The sequence below is a fragment of the Rattus norvegicus genome, chromosome 9, assembly GCF_036323735.1.
Source record: "Rattus norvegicus strain BN/NHsdMcwi chromosome 9, GRCr8, whole genome shotgun sequence".
In the NCBI taxonomy this organism is placed as follows: Eukaryota; Metazoa; Chordata; class Mammalia; order Rodentia; family Muridae; genus Rattus; species Rattus norvegicus.
The window spans coordinates 91,956,000-91,983,573 of NC_086027.1; the positions used below are offsets into that span (position 1 = coordinate 91,956,000).

At 40.7% G+C, this 27,574-nt stretch overlaps 1 protein-coding gene across 8 annotated transcripts in view; it reads right to left on the minus strand.

The window, feature by feature from the left end:
* Window positions 1–1,497: 1,497 nt before the first annotated feature.
* Window positions 1,498–27,574, minus strand: part of Sphkap (SPHK1 interactor, AKAP domain containing) — a 148,338-nt gene continuing 122,261 nt past the window's right edge. For 4 of the 8 annotated variants that reach the window (XM_006245233.5, XM_017596483.3, XM_006245231.5 and 1 more), the window contains 6 exons: window positions 23,327–27,089; window positions 14,329–14,514; window positions 12,422–12,508; window positions 10,246–10,298; window positions 9,972–10,156; window positions 1,502–3,368 (listed from right to left, as the gene is read on the minus strand). In XM_006245233.5, coding sequence (XP_006245295.1) covers window positions 3,225–3,368; window positions 9,972–10,156; window positions 10,246–10,298; window positions 12,422–12,508; window positions 14,329–14,514; window positions 23,327–27,089 — 4,418 coding nt within the window. In that variant the 3' untranslated portion in view covers window positions 1,502–3,224. Of the gene's footprint in view, window positions 3,369–9,971; window positions 10,157–10,245; window positions 10,299–12,421; window positions 12,509–14,328; window positions 14,515–23,326; window positions 27,090–27,574 lie in introns of all 8 variants that reach the window. The other 4 variants (XM_063267237.1, XM_063267235.1, NM_001395142.1 and 1 more) reach the window with 3 other exon arrangements.

The following is a 27,574-nucleotide window of genomic DNA, read 5'->3' on the forward strand; positions in this document are numbered from 1 at the left end:
AGGACATTTATTAGATGAGTTGACATGCTCTTACTCTATGGAAGAAAGACGTCAGATATTGGAAATTGTCAAAGATAATGGTTTCATTAGTAACATTTGTTTAGTCATTGATACCAACAATATGATCTTTGCCTGAGCCTTGTGATGTTAGACGAGAGGCATGACCAGAAATATCCTCCTAAATATTTGTGTTCTAGGTTGAATGTAGTACCAGAAACCATCCTTCTCCATATGACACAAATAAAGTTCATAGATGCCCTTCCCTCTGTTTGTATACCTCCAACAAGACCAGAGAGAAAACCTCCTAATTTGTATTCTTTCTATCCTAAATGATTAGCCACTGATCAACTGGAATAACATGGTTCTTACTCAAGTTTGTTAAGCTTGGGTCCCTACCCTTGGACCTGGTTTTCTCTTTACAATTGTGTGATAGAATAAAAGATTGTTTTGATCTACTATCTGGTCATGATGCTTTGGTTTGAGTGTTATACTTTCTAGCCTGTTTATCTCTCTTTATTAAGAACTGCCTTCAGCTTGACTGTGGGGAAAATTTGGTAGAACCCTTCACTGTTAAATTAGTTACTCATTCCCCAATAGTCCTTTCAGGTAATGTCTCCACAAGGCAGTGACAAAAGTTTTGTTTTCATTTCATGATATCCTCTGTCTGCCTGGGGAATTTTCCATGCCCTAACCATGTTCATAGCTCTGTTTTATGAATTAACGGCTTACAACCTTGACTGCTTAATTTGCATATACTCTAGTAATTTCTTTCTAGAATTCAAAAAGCGTGGATACATTTCCTGTGACTTTGATAAGTTCATCTCATTTACTCATGGACACAGACTCTGTGTTGGTTTTATGTCTCTTCCTCTGGTTTTTTGTGAAGGCTGCCTTCATGGACTGTGGGTAGTGAATCCCTGCTTTTCTGGTCCTTAGACTGAACAATTTAGATAATCCTTCATTACTTATTTGGGCTTAGGTCCTATGCCTTCACTTTGTTACCCTCATTGGTCCTCCAGCAGTCTTGCCTTTATTCCCTGAGAATCATCTGGCAATGTTGGGAGACATTCTTGATTGCTGCAGTCAGGAAGAGGCAATTATCAATCACAACCCAGAGAGGTCAAGATGCAGCTAAAAACCTTATAATTTCTAAGACAATACCCCACAGCAAAACAATTGTCTTGTTACAGTGCCAAGGTTAAGAACCAATGGTTTACAGTGAGCCTTCCCTGTGCTAACAGACTGTCTTGAACATTTACTTAATCAAAAATTGAAATCAGGACAGCAAATCTTATCATACTGGCACACCTATCTTCATCTACTTACAATAGGACTCTTTCTTCCTTCCTTCCTTCCTTCCTTCCTTCCTTCCTTCCTTTCTTTCTTTCTTTCTTTCTTTCTTTCTTTCTTTCTTTCTTTCTTTCTTTCCATTCTTTTTTAGATAAAGTTCTTAAAGCCATAATAGGTTCTAGAGTCTAGAAGAAAATATGGAATAACAACCTTGCAGCAGAAATTTATTGATTAGTTTGTAACATTAGGTACAACACATGTTTACATCCAGTATTTGTGCTTTGGAGGATAAGTAAACATTGATTGGAGCACAAGAGTTTACACACAATATTCTGGGATTGTTAAAACAATAAGAATCTCTTTCCCATGTATTAGCACAAAGAAGCACAAACAGTTCAGTTGGAGATGATGAGTAGATTTCAGAGCCTGGTTAATTTGTCAGATTGAACACACACCTACATGGGGACCATCTGCATGATGAATTGTCCAATGAGGTCTGAAAAAGATTTCTGTCATGGGGCAAGGAGGTTATGGCTTGCCAGGAAGATTTCTTATACTTCTAGGATGTGGTCGATAGGCCAGCAAGGTTGACAATGATGGCGTGGGGCCTGGTTCACACTTAAAGTTATTCTATAAGCTTTAAAAATAGAGTAAAAGCATAGAATTTCAGAAGATACATACTAAACATCTTTCTGATTGAGAAAATAAAAGCAAATGTAGCATAATGAGTTGAACGGGAAAGAAGACTTTTAGTGTCATATAGATACACTGAATTTTATAGAGTGCATCTCTGCTATAAATTAAAAAAATGTGTTAAAGGCTTCTATTTCTCTAATTTAGTGTCAATACCAGCCATCCAGAAAGTCTGCACTCCTAGCTGGCTTTTTCAAGCACAAGGCCAGTACCCTGAATCCAGCATTATAAATATCTTTGGAGAAACATGTCCATTATACAGATGTCAACACACTCATGGTACAATTAACCACCATCGGCTCATGACACTCTAAAAGTTAAGACAATAATCTCTTCATAGTTTATGAAGCTTTAAAACAACTCAATATATTATTTAGTTTTGATAGTCTTTTCATAATTTACAATAAAACAAATGTTTTTCTCATATAATTCAATACACAAGCACATTTTTTTCTCTCAAAAGGCTATTATTTATTTTACTGTTTATTTTTAAAAGCTTGCCTTTAGGCAAGAATCCCATAATAATTTTTCTCAAGTAATAAATGTAGTGATGGAAAAAGGCAACCTTGAGCTCCCCTTTCCCAACTGAATGACATTAGTTTTTTGAGGAGCTTAGGAACACTTGGGAAGAGGTGCAATATTTATTGGCCTCTGCAAATAAATAAAATCACCTCATATGAACTTTGATTGCACTGTTACATGTGTGCTAGTATCTATTGATACTGGTTTGAGAGTGGAAATCTTTCACAAAAGGGCATGGAAGCTTTCAACTATATTCTAAGTATTTCCTTAGGTGGACAACCCCTATACCCACTAAGCAAAGTACAAGGAAAGTGTTAACATAATTTATAGAATCCCTGTAACCCGATGACTTTGTTTCTATTGACTCATATTGCTGGAGACATTATAGCTCATTCTCTATTGGGACATACATGTGGGTATAGCTTTCCTGGAGTCTGTGCTTGTTATAAACTTTCCTGTTTGGGCCACACTGAAGTATCTCTTTTTGACACCATTCTCATACAAGCCCTTTTGGACACGCCCATGATGATATTGATTAGTATAGACCTATATTTCACATTCTTTCAGATTCACTCCTTGTACATGGTACTGGAGCAGATTTTTAAATAGTTCTGCTAATGGGATGCTGTGTATTGAGAAAATTTCAGAGCATTTAGCGCAAACCACTGTAACCTAAAGCTGGGATAGAGGAAGGAAATTCTTTGAGGGGTATGCCTGACTTATCCTAGTTCCAGGAGCCAGTCAAAGAGACTCGGAGTTCCCTCTTTCTGCTCTGCATGCATTTTGCAGTACTGGACAACGGCATGAAATATATCTCCCACCTTCCAGGACTTCTGATGAACAAGCTTCACAACATCTAGAAACTGAAATAAGACACAGAGTTAGGACTCCCATATCATAGTATCCTTACCAGCATCTGTCCAAACAACCCTTCCAAAGACTGTCTGTAGATTGGAGTCTATACTTTAAGCATCTTTATTGTAAGGGGACATTGTCAAAGACAGTGTGTTTTTCTTTTTAGACCTTTCAGATAATAAAATCCTTCCATTTTGCAGTTATGTCCTCTAGACAATTGTCCTTAGAGGACAATTCCTCTAAGAGGCAATCTTTTAGGTAGCTAGTGTTTTTTTCAGGTTCACATTTAAAATCTGGGTTCAACTTTTTGTACCATGACTGCCAAACCATTTCTTATTGGATGTGCATATTAGGGAAATAAATTGAGTACTAAATTTCTGGGTAGGTAGAGTCACCTAATGCTTTCACAGACAATACTGATAGACACTTCTCCCTCCCCATGCTAAAGTTAAGCATCCAGATGTTTCTCTATAGAAATAGTTAAGGGAAAGCAAGGGCTTGTCTTAGATATGTCAGATAGTGTAGGTACCAGTTTTTGTTGGGCATACTGGAAAATTCTAGACTACAAGTGAATGATGGGCTTAGAAGATTGGGAAATCCATATATGATATTCTATTTCTGAAACCACATTGAAGTCCAGTGTGACAACCTGTCAAGTCCCTTACACAGATGCTTTTGTGGATTAGGAAGTGATACTTAATAAGATCTGGAAACAATAGTTAGTACTTTGGTATGTAGCAATGCTCCTTTAAATTCTGTTTTGGTGTCCAGATTGCAGAGAAGAATTTTCTATTTGGAACATCAGTTGAGGCGATAGCCTAGGAATATGGTAGCATCTTATGAAAAAGAAAGTGTTGTTTATTAAAACCACTAAGGACATAGTTTGGGTTTGTTTTTAAGACTGGTTTCCTGTATCCATTCCCTTTCATGTTGGTAGAGTCTAAATAAAGCAATTGTCTAGACTGAAAAATGAAACACTGTAAATATCTGGAAACATAAATATTAAAGAGTTTGAGGTTCTGTAAAGGAAGGCAGATGTCCATTCTATTATGGCGAGCAATCTCCCCAGAGTAGGGCACCATCTCAGCCCTGGTTTTCTGTCCTTTGCCTTCAATAAAGAGTCAGTGAATATTTGCTGAATGAAATAAAGGAGAGGAGGCCAAACAGAGTCAAATATATTGTAATTTCTCAAGAAATATAGGTAAACATCTAATATCATTGAAAAATAAGTTCACTACTAAAAGTATTCTTCAGTGTTAGGTAGCATGTTTGCACACATATAATTAAAAACAAACATGCGCACATGTATGATGGTTGTTTAATAATTCTCTACTGAAATGAAATGTCATAAAGATGGTTCTAGGCCGCAGGTCTTGGAGTAGGAAATGGCAGCAGCAAGTTTCTAAATAGAAGATGGCTCCAGGTAATGTCTCCCATTACAGGGTGACTGACAGCAGGCATATACACTTATAAGGAAAGATATCTATGACCTCACCTTCTATTCATGACAGCAGCAATGGAAGCCCAGCTTGTATACCTCTACGTGTCTTTGTTGTACTTTTGGAGAAATCACTGGTTGTCTGGGATGACTCTCCATCTTGTCTAGTTTCATCTCATCCTGATTCTGACACTTCAGGGCAGATGTGAACCCTTCATGGAAAGGCTTTGCTTATAATGCAAATGTCCCAAAGAATGAATGGTCCCAGGCAGCTGGTTTATGGAGACAGCTAAGAATGGTTTGTGAAATGTTACTTATATTTAAACTCAGATCAGGTTTGGGATGGAACAAGGGTAGAAACAGGAGGCTTTAGCGTATTAATGACAATGTGAATAGAGGGGCTGGAGGAGGCTATGACATCTGATTAATTCAGTTAATCAACCATTCTTTTCTTTTTTAATTTATTTATTTTATGTATGTGAGTTAACTGTAGCTGTCTTCAGACACACCAGAAGAGGGCATCAGCTCTCATCACAGATGGTTGTGAGCCACCATGTGGGTGCTGGGATTTGAACTCAGGACCTCTGGAAGAGTAGTCAGTGCTCTTAACCACTGAGCCATTTCTCCAGCCCTTAATCAACCATTCTTAGCTCTTACTGGAAATCTGAAGAATAGACAGATATCTATAGCCTGGATATTAAGCCTCTTTGAAATCATTGAGGGATGCTCATACGTCAAGACTTCTCACACAAGATTTCCCTGACAAGTCACAGATGACCTTTTGCCAAAATCTTCTATTAATGGTAGGTACATCTTTTTTCTTCACACATCTTGTGAAAGTCAAGTCAATGGAAAGTGTACCTACACTGAATTTGCTGTAGTTTCTTTCCTTAAACCCTAGCTTACTCTGCCATCACCTTACCACTTCTGTCTCTGAGGCACTGCTTGGGGGAAAACTTGGAAGGTTCTTCCCAGAACCTATTTTCAGCTTCCTTCGATCTACAGGGGCCTTTGGAAAGGACATTTCAGAGTGGTAAGGACCAAAAATGCCAACGAATGACCCAAAGTGCTTAAAGTGCCCTGGGGTTAGACCACTCGACTAGTAGTTTATGGGATGGCCATTGGCTAGCATATGTCTGCTGATTCCTAAGGTCAGTCTTTTATCCCATTAGACTACCTTGCTGTTATTGTTTCGCTTTTCTTTCTGAGACAGGCTCATCTTACAGAGCTCTGACCATCCTAGAATTTGCTATGAAGACCAGGATGATTTCAAAATAATGGCCACCCTATTGCTGGAAGGTGGAAACCTTCCAGGTACTGGGATCATAGAAATGTGGCAGCATGCCTCACTAAGGCAGCTTTAACAAAGGATCCGACCCCACTAAATGCAGCAGCTGTACTGGTTTAATTACTTGGATCCTGAAACCTTGAGGCAGGTGTGAAGTTGATGCATGTGATGGCCTTGTGTTTCCTTCATAAAAATTATTGAAATTGAAATAAAGTTGTGCGTAGACAGAAAGGGAATTTCTACCTCAGTGTTACAGCCTCTCGTCCATGTGGCACTCAGGATTCTGTGGCGTGCACAGCATTCTAGGTAAGTGCTCTCCCATGAACCCCTTTTTCAGTTTTGTATTCTGAGCCAAGGGCTTACTAAATTGCTCAAGGTCACCATAAACTCTACTACCCAGGCTGAAGTTGAATTTTCAGTTCTCTTGCCTCACTCAACCTCCCTAGAAGCTGAGATTTCTAAGATTTACCAGGTCACTGGGACCAGTTGGTTTTGTTGTTGTTGTCATGCTGTTTTTAGGGCTACAGTCTACTAGCAATTGACCCTAGAGCTTTCATTAAGCCTGCTTGATTTATGGTCATAATCAGCTTTAGTATGTTGGGGATTTGGGTTTTTAGGTTGCTCTCCTAACGAAGGAACAAGGACAGAAAACAATTTCTGTATCGACATTTCACAGTCAACAGTAATTGAATTCTTTTTCTGTAGACAACAATAGATTTTAGACTTTTTTTTAAAGCAAAAGTTGTGTTTTAGGAAACTTATGAGAATCTGTATTCTGTGACACTGTATCACAAGCCCATTTATCTCATGAAGAAAGCCTCATTAGCTGTTGGACCTTTGGATTCCCAGATGCACTTTGTGGATTTGCTTGTTTACAATTTATAGTACAATTAGGGAATTGCAGCAAGCTCTGTGTGTGTGTGTGTGTGTGTGTGTGTGTGTGTGTGTGTATGTGTGTGTCTGATTCATTCAGTGCATACTTCAGAAAGCTGTTACCATCTTTTGTTCCAAGGCAGAAATTAAACTTCACTAATCAGAGTGAGGGGGTCCCTACTTTTTCCCTGAAGTTATGGCTTATTAAACCCTGATTCTGAACTTGGGCTGGATTCTAGAGTTCTTGATCTTCACAAGGACCTAGTGCTTGGGTCTTAATTCCAGTGGAGAGTCTGAACTAAAGGTAAAGGTCTAGGTTTGGAAGGCTTTCTGGGGTGATTATAGTACTCCCCAATTTGAGATTTCTGATGAAAGGATTAATGTAATGGGAGTTTTTGAGTGGATGGAAGGAACTTACAGATCTGAGTTGTGAATGTGTCTTCCAGGTGATTCTGTTTTCATGGTTGTGGTTTAGACACCAACATTCTAGGTGCATCTTAATTTCTTTTTTCAGAATCAAGCCCGTCCTATCTCAACGTAGCTATTTATAAATGGTACCCTCTTGGTGTGTTCTAGAGACAATTAGTGCTTTGTTTCTGAACCAATATGCAAGTTCTGAGATGGTGGGAACTTTCGTCCACCTCACCCCTTTTTTTTTCCTGGGACTTGGAGCTTAGAACAGTACTGGCATGAGAGGGTCCTCTAGGAATGTTTGATGGGTGTTTTGAATGATATTGCAGGGCATGTAGTCTTCTAATGCATAAATAAAATACAGATGTAGGGGACGCTGGGGAGTGAAGGCACAGTGGGTCATTAGACAACTGACAGTGTACTAGGCGTGTGGGTTCCTCTTGCTTTGCCTTTTCTGTGCCTCATTTTTGCTGACTTTAAGTGCCAAGGTTTCATGAAGCCCTGTGAAAGATGCTGGTGTTCATGCTCCCCCCACCCTTTTCATTAAGTGGGAAGGTCAGTAAACTGAGACCACCATAAATAGATTTACATTAACTAAATTAACTGCTCAGAAAATGAAATCAGCACTCCTAGAAAGAAAGATTTAGGGTTTTGTGGCTGAGATGTAGTTCTGTTATTAGAATGCTCACTCAACAGGCATGAAGCCTGGGGTTCAGTTCCCAGAAAGACCCAAGCTGGCACATGACTCTAATACCAGCACAAGGGAGACTGAGGCAGGAAGGTCAGACATTCAAGGTTGGTGCTGGAGGGATGGATCAGCAGTTAAGTGCACATACTGCTCTTGTAGAAGACCCAAGAGCTGTTCCTAGCATCCATATTGGGCAACCCACACTAGCCTGTGTTTGTAAACAAACACAAAATAAACTGATGTGGGGTATTCGTATGTGGGTGTGCTTGATGCTGAATGACAGTGGGGGATAGGAGTTTCTGAACTTAGGGTTTCTTTTCTCTGAGAAGATGAGGAGCTAATGAAATGTTGCTGATTCCTCACGCTATCTCTACTGCTCCGTCTATAGTCATAAAACTCAGTCATAGACAACCAAAGGTGATACCCATTTATATCAAGGCCCTTGTATGCAGAGAGCCTTCATTAACTCAGAACGAAACCTGGATATCTTAGTCTTTAAGACTGCCTCATTTATATTTAAGTCCCGTGGGCCGATTGTCAGGAATATATGCAAGATCATCCCATGTTTTGTCCGGATAGCAGGAGTGAATCCCCTGTCTTCTTGAAACATTGTTATTTACAAAGACAAACATTCACTTTAAGGCTGAGAAGCTGGTAGATGTAATCAAATACCTAGTTAAGATGTGGTTTACAGATTAAAACATCAATAAAAGGCTCCCTACTCTTGCAAAAATGGAGAGTTTATTAGACTTAAATGAATGGAAGTGATTTCTTTAAAGTTATAGATTAAATTAAAATGTTTCATTAACATACCACCTGAAAATGCCCTGGGGGATGCTTTTATCAGCGAGGCACACAGATACAAAACCAACCCTTTATGTGAACCTCAGAACACTGTCTTCCTGACAACATTCTTGCTTCCATCCAGTGGGACAAGGGTAGTCCCATGCATGAGACAGTCCATGCATGAGACAGGCTAGGCATGGAGAAATTGAAGGGAGTGTTTATCAAGCAGGGAGCCCTGCATCACTTTGACAACAAAGGAAGGACAGTTAGGACACCTGGGTTGGGTGTATTTGAACATAAAAGAAGAACAAAGTGCTGGTTGAAGAGAGGCAGAAGTGGGAGAAGGGGTGGGGATGATCTCTCCAGCAGCCTATCTGACTGGCTGGGGTTACAGAGTGGGAGAGAAGGGGTGGGGAACGATCTCTCCAGCAGACAATCTGGTTGGCTAGGGGGTTACATAAACTTCGAAACTGTTCTAATTTTCCAATATGTGGGCAAGAAGACAAGGGCTTTATGTCAGGATGCTGGATTTTTGCACTGAACATAAGAGTGCAACTGCACATTGACGCCCCCCCAAAACAAAAACAAAAACAAAAGAAAACAAAACTAAAGATTGCAACCCTCATGCTATTTAACTAAGAGAGACACTTCTGGAGCTGAGGACCAAACCCAGGGCCTCGCACCTGCTAGGTCAGGGCTCTACCACTGAGCTAAATCCCCAACTCTGACACTTTTTAAAATAAAGAATTATTCAAGAGTGTTTTGCAGCAAAAACAGTGCTTAGGAATAATACAAAAGTACTTTTAGGAACACTGAAAAAGCTACGACTGTCCCCTCAGCTCCTTTTGTTTTTATCAGCAAGTTTGTAAGAAGCTGGAGGTTAATGAAGCACTGTTGTGAATATACAATCCTATCTTGGGTTTTGAAAGTATTCCCAAGATTTTCGTTTTTGTTTTCTGCTTTTGTTTGTTTTTGTTTTTGTTTTGCTTTTGGTTGAGAGAAATCGAGATGAAACCCTTCAAGCTCATGTGGATTGCATAGGCATTCACTGGATTTCCAACTGAGATAAAAAAAAAAAAAAAGCACAGAACTGTCTTGTTCTCTGACCCAGACACTGGACACGGTACCTTTTCAATTCTGCTTTCCTGAGATTTCTTAAAGTAGATTGTTGGGATGCCCAGCTCGGAGGCAGCTATCCACTGCAGAGTGGCTCGCAGCTCAGCATCAGGACACTCTGGCTCCAGGTCAAAGTTGATCACCAGTAGACTCCTCTGGGGGCTGGCTGCTCTCCCTGGCAGTCCAGAGGCACGTTCTGAACAGACACAACCACAACCTTACTCTGCTTTTCAAAGGGCCACCCCGGGGGCAATTGTATGTCAAAAGGATGGGAACATGGCTTACCCTTTACGCTTTCTGATTGTTCTTTAAGAATCTCCTTTTCTTCTACTAATTCACTTGGGGAGAAAACAACAGTATATGGTTGGTAAGGCTTCAGAAGAGTAAGTTGTAATGCATGATGAGGTAATGGGTGTTGCCGAGCTACAAACATCTGGAACTCATTCTTATGGTTTCACAGAACGGATTAGATCCAGGTGAGTACTGCCCAGGACATTTGGGTCTGCAATTCGTGTTCCCCACCACCAAGGAGAGTTCCCATGTGTCTTGAATGGCATTAGTTAGGAAAGTCAGTGGGGAAGAGTACATCTTTCCTTTCTTTTTCAATTCACTTCACATGAACCTCCACGGGGCTGAAGAATTAAAGAGAGGTTTGAAGTAACTAGTTATAATTTGCAGAGTTATCCTCCCCAGGCTTTTACCTGTCTCTTAATGGACTATCTTTTCTCATTTTATCACAATGTGTTTCTCTGTGCAGTGACAACAAGGCACATTGGAGTTTTAAAGTAGGAAGATACATTTACATGCCGATTGTTCTGTGAGCTGGAATAGAGACAATCAACAAACTGTAAAGCTTAAACATTATAACAGTGCGTCTCAGTAATAGAATCTTTATTCTTTTCCATTATTTTTATTTGGTAGAGCAGCCTGGAGATTGCTCATAACCCAACTTAACTGTTCCTTAGCCGTGGCTATGTTTACTATTGGAGGTTTTCAGTTGTTTCTTTTTTTTCTGTTTTATTTTTTGTTTGTTTGTTTTTTGCATGATGTGTACTTATTATAGAGCTCTGTCATGGGAAGACCCAGTACAAACTTCTGAAAACAGGCCATGTAGCTCAGTAGCTAGAAAGAAGTGACCATCATGGGAAGCCTGCACATGTCCTGTACTTTTCTAGTCTCTAGAAATTTATAATGGGGCTATCCAAGGTGTGTCTTTTAGTGATAGAAGATCATCTTATCTTCTCGGTTGCTGCTAAGATCTGGCTAATGCATTCTATTGTACGGGGGAATTCTATTTCATTAGTGTGGTAAGTCTCATTCGAGAGAAAGACTATAACCATTTTCCCACTCATGTCTAATTATTTGCAGGAATGCCAATCTTCTAAGGGTTCGAGTCTCTTCTTGATCTCTCTGCAAGTAGCACAAACAACCTAGGGATGGTGGGCGCAGCTTCTGGCATTACATAATGAAGGATGCTGAGCGGGGATGCAGGTGCTCTTGGCTTTGCCTCAGTACAAGTTTTTCTTGAGCTCCCAACTTTATATTACAGAGAAAGATGGAGAAAGTGCTAAGTTAATGTTTTCCAAAGGAGAAAAATTAATCTATCATAAAATATTTTTTGTTGAGTTGGCTTTTGGCCCCCTCTGAACAGATCATGTATGAATTCATGCTTACTTGAACATGTTACTTCATACTTATCCAGTGGTGAAATAAAAATCAATGGATCTGTAGTTAGCCAGAGGGAAATACATTAGGAATCATCATCAGATTCAATATGGCTTTATTTGTTCAGAATACCCAAATTATATTCTTAGTTATCAAATTAGAATATGATCCAGTTGATTGTCTAGGATAATCGTGAATTCTAGAAGTAGTCATGACTTCAGGTTGTCCCCTTACCCTCATTTGTGTTGTTTTATGTAGCATATCTCTAAGTGCTTGTTTTTTCTTTCGGTCTCTGAGAAGACCTCATATCAAGAGAGTGCAGTTACTGCCTGGGGGTGAAGGACATCATGACAACCCTTGACATTAGATATATTCCACATTGGTAACCCCAATGTCTACAAGCCAAGGAAAAGCCACTCATATCCAATTTTACTGAAATGACTATAACAAAAGTTAGTTTTTGAATAGTCTTCTGAGGGAGGCATGGTACAATTTAGATTGATTTTTTTTTTTTTTTTTGCTGGTTGTTTCTGTAAATCAAAAATAGGTAAGCGGACATATACTTCTAATTATATGGGTAAGTTTTATCTGCAATGACTACTGTGTAAGCGACAGGTTTGAAACCAAGAAAGCAGGCAGTAATGGGTTGGAGTTTTAGTCCTCCACTCCAGTGACATGGAACCACAGTGGCACAGACATAATGAGTTGGTGGCTAGGCACAACCTTCATGATCACGATGGATTGCCAGATGGAATTGGAGCGGTGCTGTCAGTCACTGAGTCATGTGGCTACTTACTTAATCATGGGAGAAGACGGTATGCTTTCCTGATAAATGTCCAGGTCCATAATGCCAAGACTGCTAGTGCCACTAGTGTTGCCATTGCTGACAAAGCAAAAGTTTACATATTAATAATGCCTGTCTCCATGCTTGGCCGCACTGCCGGCTCTCACGTTCCACTGTCGGGAGAGCGCCTTTGTTGCTCCCTGGGACATGATTGGTTTGTGCCTGACCTTCTGCACTGATACTGATGCTTGACCAAACTAAAGGAAGACACAAGGTAGAAGACCACTGACTGTGCTTATGACAGTAATACTGATGCTGATTTATAATGTGTGAAGTGGTGTCATACGCAGTGGGTCATACATAATTGATAATAATCAATGTTTCTCTTTAGGTCTTTATTCTGGCTAGAGAGAGAGGGTATGTATCATGAAGACTCCTTGTCATTGGATGTACTTACAGAGTTGAATATACTTGTATCTTGAAGGAAACCAGAGACCCATGGTCTCCCTTTGTTATAGGGAACATTTTTCTTAGACATATTCTGTAAGTTTATACAGAATATAAATATATTCCATAAGAATATACATTTGGCTTCTTGTTTTCCTTGAGCACTATAGAGTTTCCATATACAAATATGGGTAAGGTTTTGTTTTTTCAACCTTAGAGAAGGAACAACATGTGGCTCCATGTGTCTCATAGAGAAAGAATATTGTATAATATCATTATTGCAAGGTGTATAATCAACATATGGTCTGCTTATGAGCATGGGCTATGCTCTCTAAAACATAGTCCTCCTATGGCTTTTTTTAAGACTCTGTACTTGCAAAATAGAACCTAGCTAATTCTTACCAAACTCACTGAGGAGTCTCCTAACACATTCTGTACTTTCCAACAATCTCTTTCCCAAGCAAGGTTTTACAATAGTGACTGCTGGTATACTTTATAATGGGGCTTTGTTCCCTCAGGTTTGGGTGGGTCACCAAGAAGACTCTTGAATCTTAAAGTTCTTGTCTGGAGTTTTAAGCAAGGCACTGAAGTTGCAACAGTCTGAAACCTGACACTCTGAATCCAAAGATTAAAGTTATCTCTGTTTTTCTGTCTCTATTTTATAACATTTAGTGAGAATATTTGAAATTTGAGACCACTTATTTAATGTAAAATGTTGCTGTGTCTTAGATTTTTACTGCCAGGAATTGGACTTTCAAAGATCTTTTATCTACACTTGGGTGTTCAGTCTCATATTCTAGCCATCCTCTCTGACTTTCTGTGGTCTTAATGGCCTGGGGTCAAAAAGATTCTTGATAAAAAAAAATCATGTTGGTGGTTACAGCTAGATGCTCCTCTCTAGCTTTTCCAGAAACAACACAGAGGGCACAGAAGATAAAGGAAGGAAAAAGTCAGGGCAAGCAGTACAATACAGTGTGGAAACACTTGCTTTGTGGAAACCTAGCCTGGGTTGCATCTGAAATACACATGAATCTGACAGAAAGTTCAAATTCATGAATTATAACATCAGTTTTTTTTTTTTTTTTGGTTCTTTTTTTCGGAGCTGGGGACCGAACCCAGGGCCTTGTGCTTCCTAGGTAAGCGCTCTACCACTGAGCTAAATCCCCAGCTATAACATCAGTTTTAATTAAAACAAACTAACAGTTCTTAGCACTGAGTGTACCTGGTGTGTCTTTTAGGGAAGGGTGCACAGCCTACTATTAAATATGGCCAAGGTAATTCAAGTCCTACCTAGATATTAAGATAGCTTTTAGCCCAATCATGATATGCAGGGACTACGGTCCCCCCTTGTTTTTTTTTTTTTTTTTTTTTCTTCCTCCCTGTTCTATTAAGGGCACCTGGCACTGAACCGTAGCATGCATTTTTGCAATCCTTATTGAGGCCACCTTCCTTAGGGAAGAGGAAGTACGTACCTCATGGACCGCTCACTGAGCTGCAGAAAGCTACTTGTGTCATCTGGGTTGTCCTCCTCATTGGCCAGCTGGGACCAGCTGCCTGTACTCTCTTCGCTGCTGCTAGGAGGGTTCCGGGACTCATCTAGGGTTATGTCTTCTTTCAAGACATCCACTTCTAATTCTTCTCTGGTCTCAAGGCTGTCACTGTAGACATCAAGACATTATTACCAAGAGAGGAAGCACAACATGGAGCTGTTCCCAGAGCCCTACATTGGGCACCTATGTGTGTCTCCACACACTAGGCAAGATGGTGGTCATGGATGGAGTCTTTCTGCAAGTGGCTGCTCCCTTTGAAGCCAAATAGTATTTTTCTTCTCATAATTAAATTCCACCAGCTTTCCTGTGCTCTCACTTACTATTTTCTGTGTTTATTTTTACAGTATGTTGAGAAGAAGCAGTGGGATACTGTGGTGTTTATCATATTTATTTGTGTGTGTGTGGGTGGGGGGTGGTGTGCACCATGGGACTCACTTATGTGGGGGTCAGAGGGAAACTTGAGAGAATTGGATCTTTCCTTCCACCTGTGGACATGGGTGATGGAAACTCAGGTTGCTAGCTGGACAGGTGGCACGTGTCCTCAGACAACAGTGTGGTTGTCCACAGTGTTCTTTCCCATTTAATAACACTGGATTTCCTTCCTACAGTATTGAGATTTCCATATAGAAGAGAGGATGGCGTGATTAAAGGCGATGATGTTCAGTTTAAAGAAATATATGCATGGAATAAACATGGGAATAAAGGAGGAGGCTCTGGCCTCCTTTATTCACCCAGTTAAAAAGCAAATTGGGGCCCAATTCCTTCTTAATTTAGGGCCTTATACTATAGAAAAATTCATTAAGGGTATTTCTTGCTGAGAAGGGAGCTAAATCCTAGTGACTGATGTAGACTCTCCAGGTTAACAGATAAGCCTGTCAGCACATTTTGTTTTATCTCAATTTCATGCTCTATTTACAGAGAACCTCACATCTGAGCCGTATAAAGGAAATTCAGCACCAGTCCTGATTAGGCAGAGTGCTCGGTTTTTATTTGCTTACGCGAGAAGCTTATCTTCCTGCTCTACGTATTCTTTGGTGAATGATGTACAAGTGTGCAATGCAGATGTGTGTCCTCTGGCAAGCCTCTGTTCTGACCCCTCAGTTCCCACAAGCGCTCTGGGAGGACAAGGGCCTTATCGAAGTCAATTGTCCAGTTGCCATGGTGGAAAGAAGCCCAGTGCTCTCTTGATTTTAGCTCACACGCCCACGGACCATCTGTATCACAGTTGTAAGATTTCCTTAGGTCAGGTTTTCTTCGACCACAATCTGACTGTGCTTATCTGAAGCCATCGCCATAAATGGAAAGCAGATATCACTCAGCATAGGTAGAAGGCAGCATTTAAGCACATGGCTGTGAGAGCCCTCAGTACGGGCTGTGCAGTGTTCAGTAACATAGATATATTGTTTATTATCATAGGAAACCCTTTGAAAGGAGAAATGAGAGCAAGCATTTTTACATCTCACAAATTTTCTTTGATTATGCATTCATATGCACGTATTCATTAGTCTTTGAGGTAAAAAGAGCATTTGATTTTTTAATTTTATTTTTATTTGATTATTTTTATCTCCCTTTATTTTTATAATCATTGACGTATACACTCCCCAGTTTGATTATTCACTTTCAACTACTTTTTAAATTTAATTCATTCATCTATTTATTTGGTTTTATTTTTTCTTGCATTTATTTGTTTATTTTGTGTATGAAAGTATGTGGAAGAGCCTGCACCAACAGCATGGGTGTAGAGGTCAGAGAACAACATTTCCAGAGCTTATTTCCTTCTACCACATGGGTCCTGGGGATCAAACTCGGGTCTGCAGGCTTTGCCCACTGAGAATATCACACCAGCCCTGATCGTTTTTAGTTTTTCAAGATGGACACTTAGAATATAGATAAACTTCTCTGATTAAAAAAACAAAAATACTTAAATGTATGGATTTCTTCTGTAAGTAGCATTACCATGTTGTCATGAATTTCGGCAGGTGTGTATTTTTCATCTGGAGTTTATTCTAACATCCCCTGGGAGCAAAAGATAGGATGTTAATTTCTAATAAAACAATTTCTAATTATTATGGAAGATTTGGTGGACATCCTTAACTTTTGGGTTAAGTCCAGAATGATCCGAGAATACATTCTATATGTTTTAGATTCCTTTAAATGGACCAACTTGCATTTTGGCCTATGGTACACCTTGACAAATGCTTCAAGTTCACCTGAAAAAAATCCTATGCGGGGTCATTTTGAGTTGTATATGTTAATTGTATAGGTTGAGTTGATTGGGAACACTGCTCACCTTCCTTTTTTTTTTTTTTTATTAACTTGAGTGTTTCTTATTTACATTTCGAGTGTTATTCCCTTTCCCGGTTTCCCGGCCAACATCCCCCTAACCCCTCCCCCTCCCTTCTTTATGGGTGTTCCCCTCCCCATCCTCCCCTCATTACCGCCCTCCCCGCAACAATCATGTTCACTGGGGGTTCAGTCTTAGCAGGACCAAGGGCTTCCCCTTCCACTGGTGATCTTACTAGGATATTCATTGCTACCTATGAGGTCAGAGTCCAGGGTCAGTCCATGTATAGTCTTTGGGTAGTGGCTTAGTCCCTGGAAGCTCTGGTTCCTTGGCATTGTTGTTCATATGGGGTTTTGAGCCCCTTCAAGCTCTTTCAGTCCTTTCTCTGATTCCTTCAATGGGGGTCCTGTTCTTAGTTCAGTGGTTTGCTGCTGGCATTTGCCTCTGTATTTGCTGTATTCTGGGTGTGTCTCTCAGGAGAGATCTACATCCGGTTCCTGTTGGCCTGCACTTCTTTGCTTCATCCATCTTGTCTAATTGGGTGGCTATATATGTATGGGCCACATGTGGGGCAGGCTCTGAATGGGTGTTCCTTCTGCCTCTGTTTTAATCTTTCCCTCCCTATTCCTTGCCAAGGGTATTCTTGTTCCCCTTTTAAAGAAGGAGTGAAGCATTCGCATTTTGATCATCCATCTTGAGTTTCATGTGTTCTGTGCATCTAGGGTAATTCAAGCATTTGGGCTAATAGCCACTTATCAATGAGTGCATACCATGTGTGTTTTTCTGTGATTGGGTTACCCCACTCAGGATGATATTTTCCAGTTCCCTCCATTTGCCTATGAATTTCATAAAGTCATTGTTTTTGATAGCTGAGTAATATTCCATTGTGTAGATGTACTACATTTTCTGTATCCATTCCTCTGTTGAAGGGCATCTGGGTTCTATCCCTCACCTTCCTTTAAATGATATTGTATTAGGTGTTTGAAAATTTCAAACAATGTATTTTGGACATATTCATCCTCCTCCTTGAATTCCTCCCACTCCATTTCCAGACCCCTCCTTCCCAACTTTGAGATGTCTCCCTCTTTATTTTTTTCTTTCTTTTCCCATGAGTTGAACTGGTAGCCCAACTGGTCTTTCTAGTGGTGAGTGTTCTGGGTGTGGCCAACTTACTAAGGGTTCCATCAATAAAGAAAACCATCACTCCCTTTCACAGCAGCTCTTCAGCCCTCGGAGAATTTCATGTCTCCTTTTCCTGTTCTGTAATGGGATTTTGTCAAGGTGGAGTTTGAATAGGACTTGTTGGAGTCTTGTCTCTTCAGTTCATTATATGCATCTGCCTTGTTGTATAGAAGGTTTCTTGATGTTGCTTCTCTTGTAAATATACACACATACTTCCAACATGCTCACATATATTTTATTATTTCATGAATTATTAAGATTAGAATGTTACATTTCCAGTATAATTCTTTGCCCATTTCTCCTTGTAGTTTTTAAAAGTTATCATTTGATGTTTTATTACTTAGGTGGTTCAGTACACAAGAAGGTTGTCTGTTGGATGGATTGACCTTCTTAGCTTATAAAACATCATTATCTCTGGCAATACTCTTTATCCTGAGGCTATTTGACCTTTTAAAATATTTTTGTTTCCCATCCTTTTACTCTTGGCCCATTTCAATCTTTATATTTTAGATGCACAAAGCTTATGCTAGGATTATGCATTTTTATGCAATAGGATAATCTCTGCTTTTAGCTGAAGTGTTTAGATCATTGATAATTAATGTGACTATCAATAAGGCTGGGTTTAAATATATAATCTTGTTTTCTATCTGTCCCATCTGTTTGGAGTTTCATTTTTCCTTGACTCCAGATTCCGTTTAATTAACTGAGCAATTTTTAGATTTTTAAATTTTATTTCTACTATTGACTTACAAGTATAATTCTGCTTCATATTTTAGTGGTTACTGCAGGACTTTTGATGTTTACATTCAATGCATAGATTATTGTCACATTGCATTATAAAACTGACATGTAATGAAATGTGTGTTGTATAATGGCCTGTATGTGACATACTTCTGTTTTTCTTCTTCCTATACTTTGTACCATATATGACATATATTTTAGCTTTTCACATACCATAAAATGTTTTAGAAAACCTTTTCTACTTAAAATAGTAAATTTTGAAGAAATGTAAAATAATATAAGACTTGTTTTACATTGGCCCACCTTGTTTTTGTATGTGACCCTCTTTGCCTCTTTATCTATCTTGAAGTCATTGTTAATATTCATTTCCATCAATCCACAAAATTCTACTAACACTTATATAGCTCCTAGTGGTGTATATAAGTATATATGAATCTATATAAGTATATATGAATATATATATATATTGTTTTTTAATGAACATCAGTTGCTTAGTTTTGAAAGAAACCGACAACTGTCTTCCAGGGCGTTCATCCATTTTACACTGAAGCTGCACAATGCTCAGCTACCACACGCCATGAGGAAATTTCAAATTCAAACAACAGAATATGCTGAATATCTATTAATATGAACAAAATCCAAATCATTACGCAGCTTTTTTATCATGTGTCCAATACCTGAGAGAAATAATTGAAGGAAGATAGGTTCACTTAAGCTCATGACTTAGGATGCTTCAGTCCATGGCTACTTGGGTATGTTGCTTCTAGGCTCACACACGGTGAAGTTGAACATCATGGTAGCATCGTATGGTAGAGCAAAGTAGCTGTCTTCATGACAGATGAGAGGTAAAGACTCAAACACAAAGTATAGCCCCAGGGGTACTTCTCAACCTACTTCTTCCGACTAGACCTCACCTCTAAGTTTCCAATCACCTCCCAATAATGTAGTCAAATGATGGATCAGTTCACAGATTGATACAAAGATTACATGAAACCTTCATGGTAGAATCTCTTCCTAATGATTCTGCCTACTAGCTGGGAACCTAGCCTTTGATGCTCAAACCTTTGTCGGTTTTCTAATAAGTTGTTCATTTTCTTACTCCTGAATTTTGAAAGATTTTCTTTTCATTGAAGTCATGCTGTTTTATTAGGACAGTCACATCTTTTTGCCAACATATAAGAACATTCTGAAGTGTAACATTTTAGATAATATTGTTTATCAGGTGTGCCTTTTAGAAACACACTTTTAGTCTGTGTCTTATCTCACTCTGTTGGCAGAAACCATGTAAGGAGAAAAGGACTTCTTCATGTTCATGATGGGAGGCTACTGTTCCACACGATAGGCAGACAAAGCAGGAGGAGCTTGAAGCAATGGGTCACATGGCCTCCACAGTCTGGAAGCAAAGAAAGGGGAATGATGGTGTTCCTCGGGCCTCTTCTAAGTTTTCTTTTTATTTGGTCTTGTACTTTAGCCCAAGTGACAGTACCACCAACATTCAAGGTGGATCTTCTCTCTTCAACTAAACCAACAGGAGACATCTTCATAGCCAGATCTAGAAGGATACTCTTTGAGTCTAAGTCCAGCTAACTTGACAAGGAAGATGAGTCATCGAAATGGATGCCTGGTTGTTACGGAAACTACTGAAGAATCCTTGTTTTCTTTCTTTTGTAAATATTTATCTTTCCTCTTTTAAATGTTTATTTTTACTTTAAGTATATGAATGTTTGCCTTCGTGTATGTCAAGATACCAGGTGCATGCCTATTGACTGGGGAGGCCAGAAGAAGGCATCAGATTCCTTGGAAGTAGAGTTAAGGGAGTTAAGGATGATTGTGAGCCCAATCTTGTGGATGCTGCGATCCAAATCCAGGTCCTTTGCGAAATCTGTGAATATTCTTAACTGCTGAGCCATCTCTCCAGCCCAGAGACGTTGTCTTCTAAATTATATCTCTTTGCTCATTTGTCCCAGACCACTTGACTCTATTTGTACAGGTCTGTTGCATGCTCCTGAAACATCAGATTCCTCCAATGCTTGGGATATGCTCTAACCGCGTAGGGGTCAGTGTATTACTTCTGTTTAAGATTTAATGTGTCAAAAGTTAAATAATTGCTTTTTAGTCCCCTGCATGTCATGCTGTGTTAAGGAGAAAGTGATGGCCACCAACAGGATACTATTTATCTTCTTTAAAGGATTGAGAACTGTAGTCTATACATCTTCAAAATATTATACTAATGAGTCAACAGATGATTGCATTCAGGGATGATTGCCACAGTGAACTCTCAGTTATGACTCTTTTTTTTAAATCAAGTAATCAAAAAGTAAGGAAGTGGATTTTATTTCACTGTGTTGAATTTTAACGTCATTTTAAAGAACCATGAAGATGCCCCTCAGAGACGACCCTAAAGTATCCTCAGGACACAATCTTTCTCCACCACCAAGCAGCATTCAGACTGCCCCTGTCACATTCCCTACGCTCGCATGTAAGTTGGTTGAACTCTTCCATGGGGAATGGAGTTCTGGTTCCAGCTATTTTGACAAATCAAATCCCATGGCAGCAACTCTGACCTCAGAAAATTTAACTCAACTGTGACTAATTTTTCTGCTTGGCAATCCTGGGAATTGTCTTGTTTCAATAAAACTCTTACATTGCTCATGACAGGCTTCCCCTTGGGGAAATCAGCATCTCCTGAAATAAAAGCCACCACAAACCTTCACCCAAATGACATTATAAATAGCAATGGCAGCCAAGTGAATTTATTGACTGCTCATAATAAAGTATTGCATTAAGCATTTTGTGTACAAATCATTTAAACTTTTAAGAATTATTTTACATTATAATTATTATCATTTCTACTTATGAGATGGATTAGGAAACCATTTCAGGCCTGTATTAATTAAGGTAGTATAGTAATTCATGTTGTAGAATGATTATTTATATTGGTCTATAAAACAAAAATGATATTCAATCTTTAGTCTTTGTGCTTTGTAATCAGAGCCAACTCCTTCTGGGGTGGATAGTCTACACCATTTCTGCTTTATTGGATGGAAAACAGAATCATATATGTATATCTGTCCTGAGAGATCACATGCTTGAGTGATTATATGGACCGAGAATCTGGGTCAGCTGTAGCTTTTTTTTTCCCATACAGAATGTAAAGCTTTATGTAACTTTTCTAGGTTATGTATGCATATAGAATAACATCAATGATGTTTAATCTAATATTTGGCAATAATCATTATTATTTGATTGTGTCAACAACCACAAAGCATGTAGGATACTCATTCCCAAGGCTTCCTAACTCCATGGCATTCACTGACTAAACATCTTCCAGCTTTTACCGACTTTAAGTCAGGTAGCTGAAATCAGTGTGTGTCTCTCTTTCAAACTATAACATTCAAATATGCATTTCAAACTATGCATTCCAAACTATAACAATTCTGAAAAATTACACATTGGCTATTTTGTATTGTTAGCTCACACCGGTGGGACCCAGAGTCCCAACAGAGATTCTTAGAATAAGATGCAAAAAACAAACCAACAAAAAAAAAATCCATTGAGAAGAGATGCCAAAAAAATTTAATCCCTAAAACTAAAGTTTTTTTAAATGTAATTATTTCCAAATAAAAAAAATTGTTATTGCTTAGTTATTGCTGTCTTTGCTTGAAAATCACCATGAATAAATTTGAAAGCCTCAAAACCATTCAGGAACTTCATTTAATGAGGAGAATTATGCTGTGTTTCTTTTGTTATATAAAGGAATTGAGTTTGTTCTGGAAATAAATATAAGTTACTCACAATCCTTCCCTTCCTCCCCTTCCTTCTCTCCTTCCTTCTCTCCTTCCTTCCTTCCTTCCTTCCTTTCTTCCTTCCTTCCTTCCCTTCCTTCCTTCCTTCCCTTCCTTCCTTCCTTCCTTCCCTTCCTTCCTTCCTTCCTTCCTTCCTTCCTTCCTTCCTTCCTTCCTTCCCTTCCTTCTTTATTTTGCAGTAGGCAGATATTTTATTATGCCACAATTATAGAATGAAATCAGTTTTGAATTCCAAATGGTTACCTGTCCCGTTTCAGTATTGCCCTGGTTATCTAAAATGCAGAGGACATCTTCAAACGAATATTCTCAGTTAATTACAAAATGGCCTAAAAGGATCCCCCCGCCCCCCAGCTAACTGCAAGTTACACCAGAACTTTATCAGGTTCTGACTGGTTTTATAGTAATCATTCATGAAACATAGTTAAACACTAACTAGAAGGGCCAGGAGGTGGCTTGATCCCTTTGGATGTGGGGATGAATTCGCTTTACTTGGTATTTGAGTGACATGCAAGAAAAACATAGCATTTTGAGCCAAGAGTTATCATAGGTATATGAATAAAATTCCACAAGATGACCAGGAGGATTATTGATCTTGGAGGGGATAGAAGATTGCATTCTAAACAAAATAAAACAGCAGGCACATGAGGGGATGTGACCTTTGCCTATAGTTACAGCAGGTGAGAAGAACAGGGACCTTAGGAAAGATGGTCTAAAATGTCAGTGAATAAGATGAGAGGAACATCTCCCTTTCTGTACATGTGCAGGAGCCTATTTATTGTCTTGGGAATGTATATTGTTATTGTACATTGATAACACCCCTATATTCCTCGCTAAGACTTAGACTAACCCTAAATGATAAACTCTGGTGAGCATGAGTCCTGTATAGCTTAAGAGATGATCAACTTACTGAGAGCTTTGACAGGCGCTCAGGGCTGTGTCTTCGCTTCTGGCCACATCTGGGATGGTTTCCTCAGGCTGGGGCCCTTCTGCTTCCTCTAGGGAGCCACTTTGGGGAAGTAAGGTTTCAGATTCTCCAACGCATTCTTCTTTCTGATCGGTCTCTATCTGAATCAAAGGCACCTCCCTTGAGCAAAGAGACCGCCTGGGGCTTTTGAGAGCAACAGCATTGTGGCATGCAGAGGTTTCTCTTGTAGGATCAAAACCACTGGGCTTTTTAACAGGAGCCATTTTGCTTGGAGATGACACTGGGGAACAATTGCCTTCAGTGACAGCATCCTTTCTCTGGTAATCAACAGACTCCTGTACAAGTAGAGCTGGTCCCTTGTGTCCTGTGCCGGTGACTAGTCTGTTGGCACACTTCTCTACTTGCGAAGGCGAGCCGCCAGAAACAGGACCAGGGCTAGCGTTAGCTGCCTCGCCGTCATCAGCAATGATTTTGTTCTTTCTCATGAGAGCCTCAATGGAGCTGGCCCATGTTTCATGAATTAGCATGTTTGTGATCTGGTCAGTCCCACTTCGGCGATATAAACAGGAGTCTGATTTGCAGAGGCCAGACGAGGAAGCCCTACTGACTGGCTGTACATTTATAGAATCTTGAGGGCAGTTTTGGGCAAAACCATCTAAGGAGTTGGCTTTGATAGGTGCATTTACTGTTAACCTGGAGCACGGGGACCTGCTGTCAGGCATAGATGACTGCCTGTAACACAGTGGGGATCGCGCGGAAGGAGACAGCAAGCCCGTGCTCCAATCATGGCTGCTTCGTCTGGACAGGGCGCCATCTTTGTTTTCTTTGGCAATGTCTCTCAGCATGTACTTATAGAACTCCTCTGTTATGCTTTCTGTGCTGGACTGCTTAGAGGGGCAGCTTGGTCTTACGTTGAGGTGGTCGTTTTTCTGGCATGCCTGCTGGATTGCTGAGTTCAGGATACTGCTGGCATTTTTGCCAGCGTAGTAATCCAGCAGCAACTCGAACCCCCTCCCTTCGTTTTCCATCTGTTTCACCATGAACCTGGAAAACTCATCGGTGATGCTCTCACAGCTGGACTGTTTGGAGACTGAGCTGGCCCTGCTAACGGGTTGGCTTAAGGTACTCATTAAACCCAGGCTGTTTACAAAGACCCTGGCTTCAGAGTCCTCCTCCGGAATACTTTCACAGCTCGAGGCCTTCAGCCGGTTCCACCTATCACCACCCAGAAGCCGATTCCGGGAACAACTCTGGGTTTGCCACACTCCATCCACCGTGGAGAATTCTGTTAGGTTCATGATCTTGGCTGCCACTTCATTTGCAAAAGTACTGACGGAATCGGGAATGTCTTCGAGGTTCATGGACTCATCCATGACTCTGTTCATCAGCTTCTCTTTCAGCTCTGGGTGCTCATCTGCTTTTCTCTTGATCTCACTGAGGCGAGGTGGCTTGTGTTTCCTCACAGTGCTTCCCGTGCCCGAGTTTTCCTTCTTCCTCTTCAAGGATCGGCAGGATGCGTTAGGCGTCATCAGAAATTCGTTCCCTCTCTTCCAAGCACAAAACCACGGCTGTTTTCCATGGGAGTTGTCAAGGCAGATTGCTGCGATTTCAGTTGCCATGGAGACAACAGTCTCTGCCAATTCTTCCGCAAAGTTTGTGATGCCATAGACCTCGGACTGCTTTGCCTCTAGTGTAGATTGATCAGGAACCACTAGGTCATCCCCTAACAAGGATAGGTTAATTTGAGCTTCGTTGTTTAGAGTTGTGGCACAAGTGTGTTTCTCTTGGGCTTTTGGAACAATGCTGTCTTCAGATTCCTGGAAGGTACTACGGACCTCTCCTACTGTTGTTAATTTTCCTATATCTGTAGAAGTTCTTTGTTCACTGCTGTCATAACTTAGTGTATGAAGAGGGTTTCTTGTATCCTCTCCCACAATCCCTTTTGGATACATTTCCTTGGGGAATGTCCTAGCAGTTGAATCAAGCATTCTGTGACTGCATGAGAATTCAGATTGCAGCCTGGGGTTGTTGACCAGTTCTGGCCTTGCTCCTCCCTTGTCTGGCTTAGGAGATGCATCTTCTACAAGATCTCTGATGACAAGGCCAGTACCGTGTGCATTGCTAGAGGGATGGCTGCTGGAGCAAGCCGAGGCTTTAACCCATGCATGACCAGCAGCCTTATCAAATGACTGGCAACCTAAGGGCCCTGACTCTGTCCAAGTGACAGTCTCCTTAGAAAGGCCAGCGGGATGCTCACCCAGTGTTACGATGTGATTCATCTTTCTGAAGGTGAAGCACATCACGTTGTGCAGCAACTGGTTCACACTTTCCATTAAGGTGTTCAGAGTCCCACCGGGATGCCTTTCCTCGGTGGGGTGAGCCATGATATTTTTCTGGTGCAGCTCATCAATGGAATGCTTGAGGATGACATTGGACAAGGTGTGTGCCAGTTCATTCCTTCGAACATTTTCTGTGCACAGCATCTGGGTTTTAGAAGTGGTTTCTATGATCCTCCGGTTCACAGATTCCAAGAGCTCTCCGACGCTGCTGTATGCATTCGGCCTCGCTAAAACCAGAGTAGCCTCCCTGAGCAGAGCCTCTGCAATGGCTTCCTTCCCCAGTTCTGTGCTTTCCTCTGTCACTAAACTTCCAATGGAGGATCTTTCTTCAGAAGCCCCAGGTGTGGGCAGGAGGTCACTTGGAGCTACAGAATATGTCACCTCTTCTCTTTCCCCTAGGCCACAGACAGCAACAGCGCTTGCCACTTGGGTCATGCCACACAGAGCTGATGGGAAGGAGTATTCAGTTGTAGAAGGTCCCATGAATACTCTGGGCACTGGAGTTTGCTGTATCCCATTGCCTCTCTGGGTGTAGGTAGATACCAGAGATTCTTGCTCCATGGTGAATCTTTCTGTGGCCTGTGGACTGGAAGTGGTTCCAATCACAGTGGCTGCACAAGCCAAAGCAACTTCTAGGGCACTCTGAGTGGGTCTGCTGGAGCTCTCTTCAGAAAAGATGCCCGGGGTCTCGACAGACACTTCCAGGTCGGGCCAGGAGGAGACACTTGGCTCAGGGGCTGTGTCGCTGCCCTCTGGGCTCTGCACGATGACAATTTTAGGAAGCTCATTCCATGAACGAGGGACCACCATATCTTTGGTGCAACAACCACTGGGGAGCAGAGCGCTTCCCACAGAGAAACTGACTGCAGATTCCTGGGGGAGTGTAGGTTGCGACTGAGACAATCGGATGAAGGCATCTTGCATTACAGATTCTGCTAAGTTGGTAGCGTACTCGCCCGCGGTGGCTTCTCCATTTTGAACGGGAGGAAGGGAGTTTGGAGTGGCGTCATGGTCTCTGTGGTTGCTTCCCTGCTCAGTGAGTACACCACATGAAGAAACCATGGAGAGATAGGCATCCCTGGGGATGAACAGCATCTGAGATGTTTCTATTTCTCCTCTGATATTTTCGGGGTAAGAGTAGTTCGTGGCTGGCTGCTTGCTCCCCGCCACTTCACTTTTCAAGCGTGATGGTCTGGCTGAAGGATTGAGACTTTGCAGGGCTGTGTTCTCTGCTGTGTTTTCCTTTGACCTTTCTGTTTTCATTGAGGGCATACGGTGTTTTCTGATGTGTTTTTCACCTAAAGCACAATGCAATATTTCCTTGTGGTAATCCCATCCTTCCTGGGTAGCTTCCTTTGGCCTTTTGCTTTCCAGAACGTTAGCTGACACATTTATAGTTTCCAAACCTAGCGAAGGGGAATTGAGGAACATCGTTACTCTTTAGGTAGCAGATTCTAATGGGCCCAAACTAATAATTACCTTCTAAATTTGCTTCCGTCTTGGGGACTGTTGTGTCAGGTAAAGTGACTCTGATAAGGATGTTCAATTTCACTAAGGAACATTGTCCAATAAAACACCTTTAATGTGGTACACAAATGACAGGGTTACAGTGGTGGTGGTGATGAGGGGAAGAAGGTGTTTGAGAATGATGGCATGTCTGTATCCTGATTGGCTCAGGCAGAGCATGTCAAATACAGAGGCGAATGTAAGCAGCAAACCACTGAACTGAGAACGAGGTCCCCCTTGGAGGAGTTAGAGAAAGGATTGAAGGGGCTGAAGGGGCTTGTAACCCCATAAGAACAACACCAACCAACCAGAGCTCCCAGGGACTAAACCACTACCCACAGACTACACATGGACAGACCCAGGGCTCCAGCTGCCTATGTAGCAG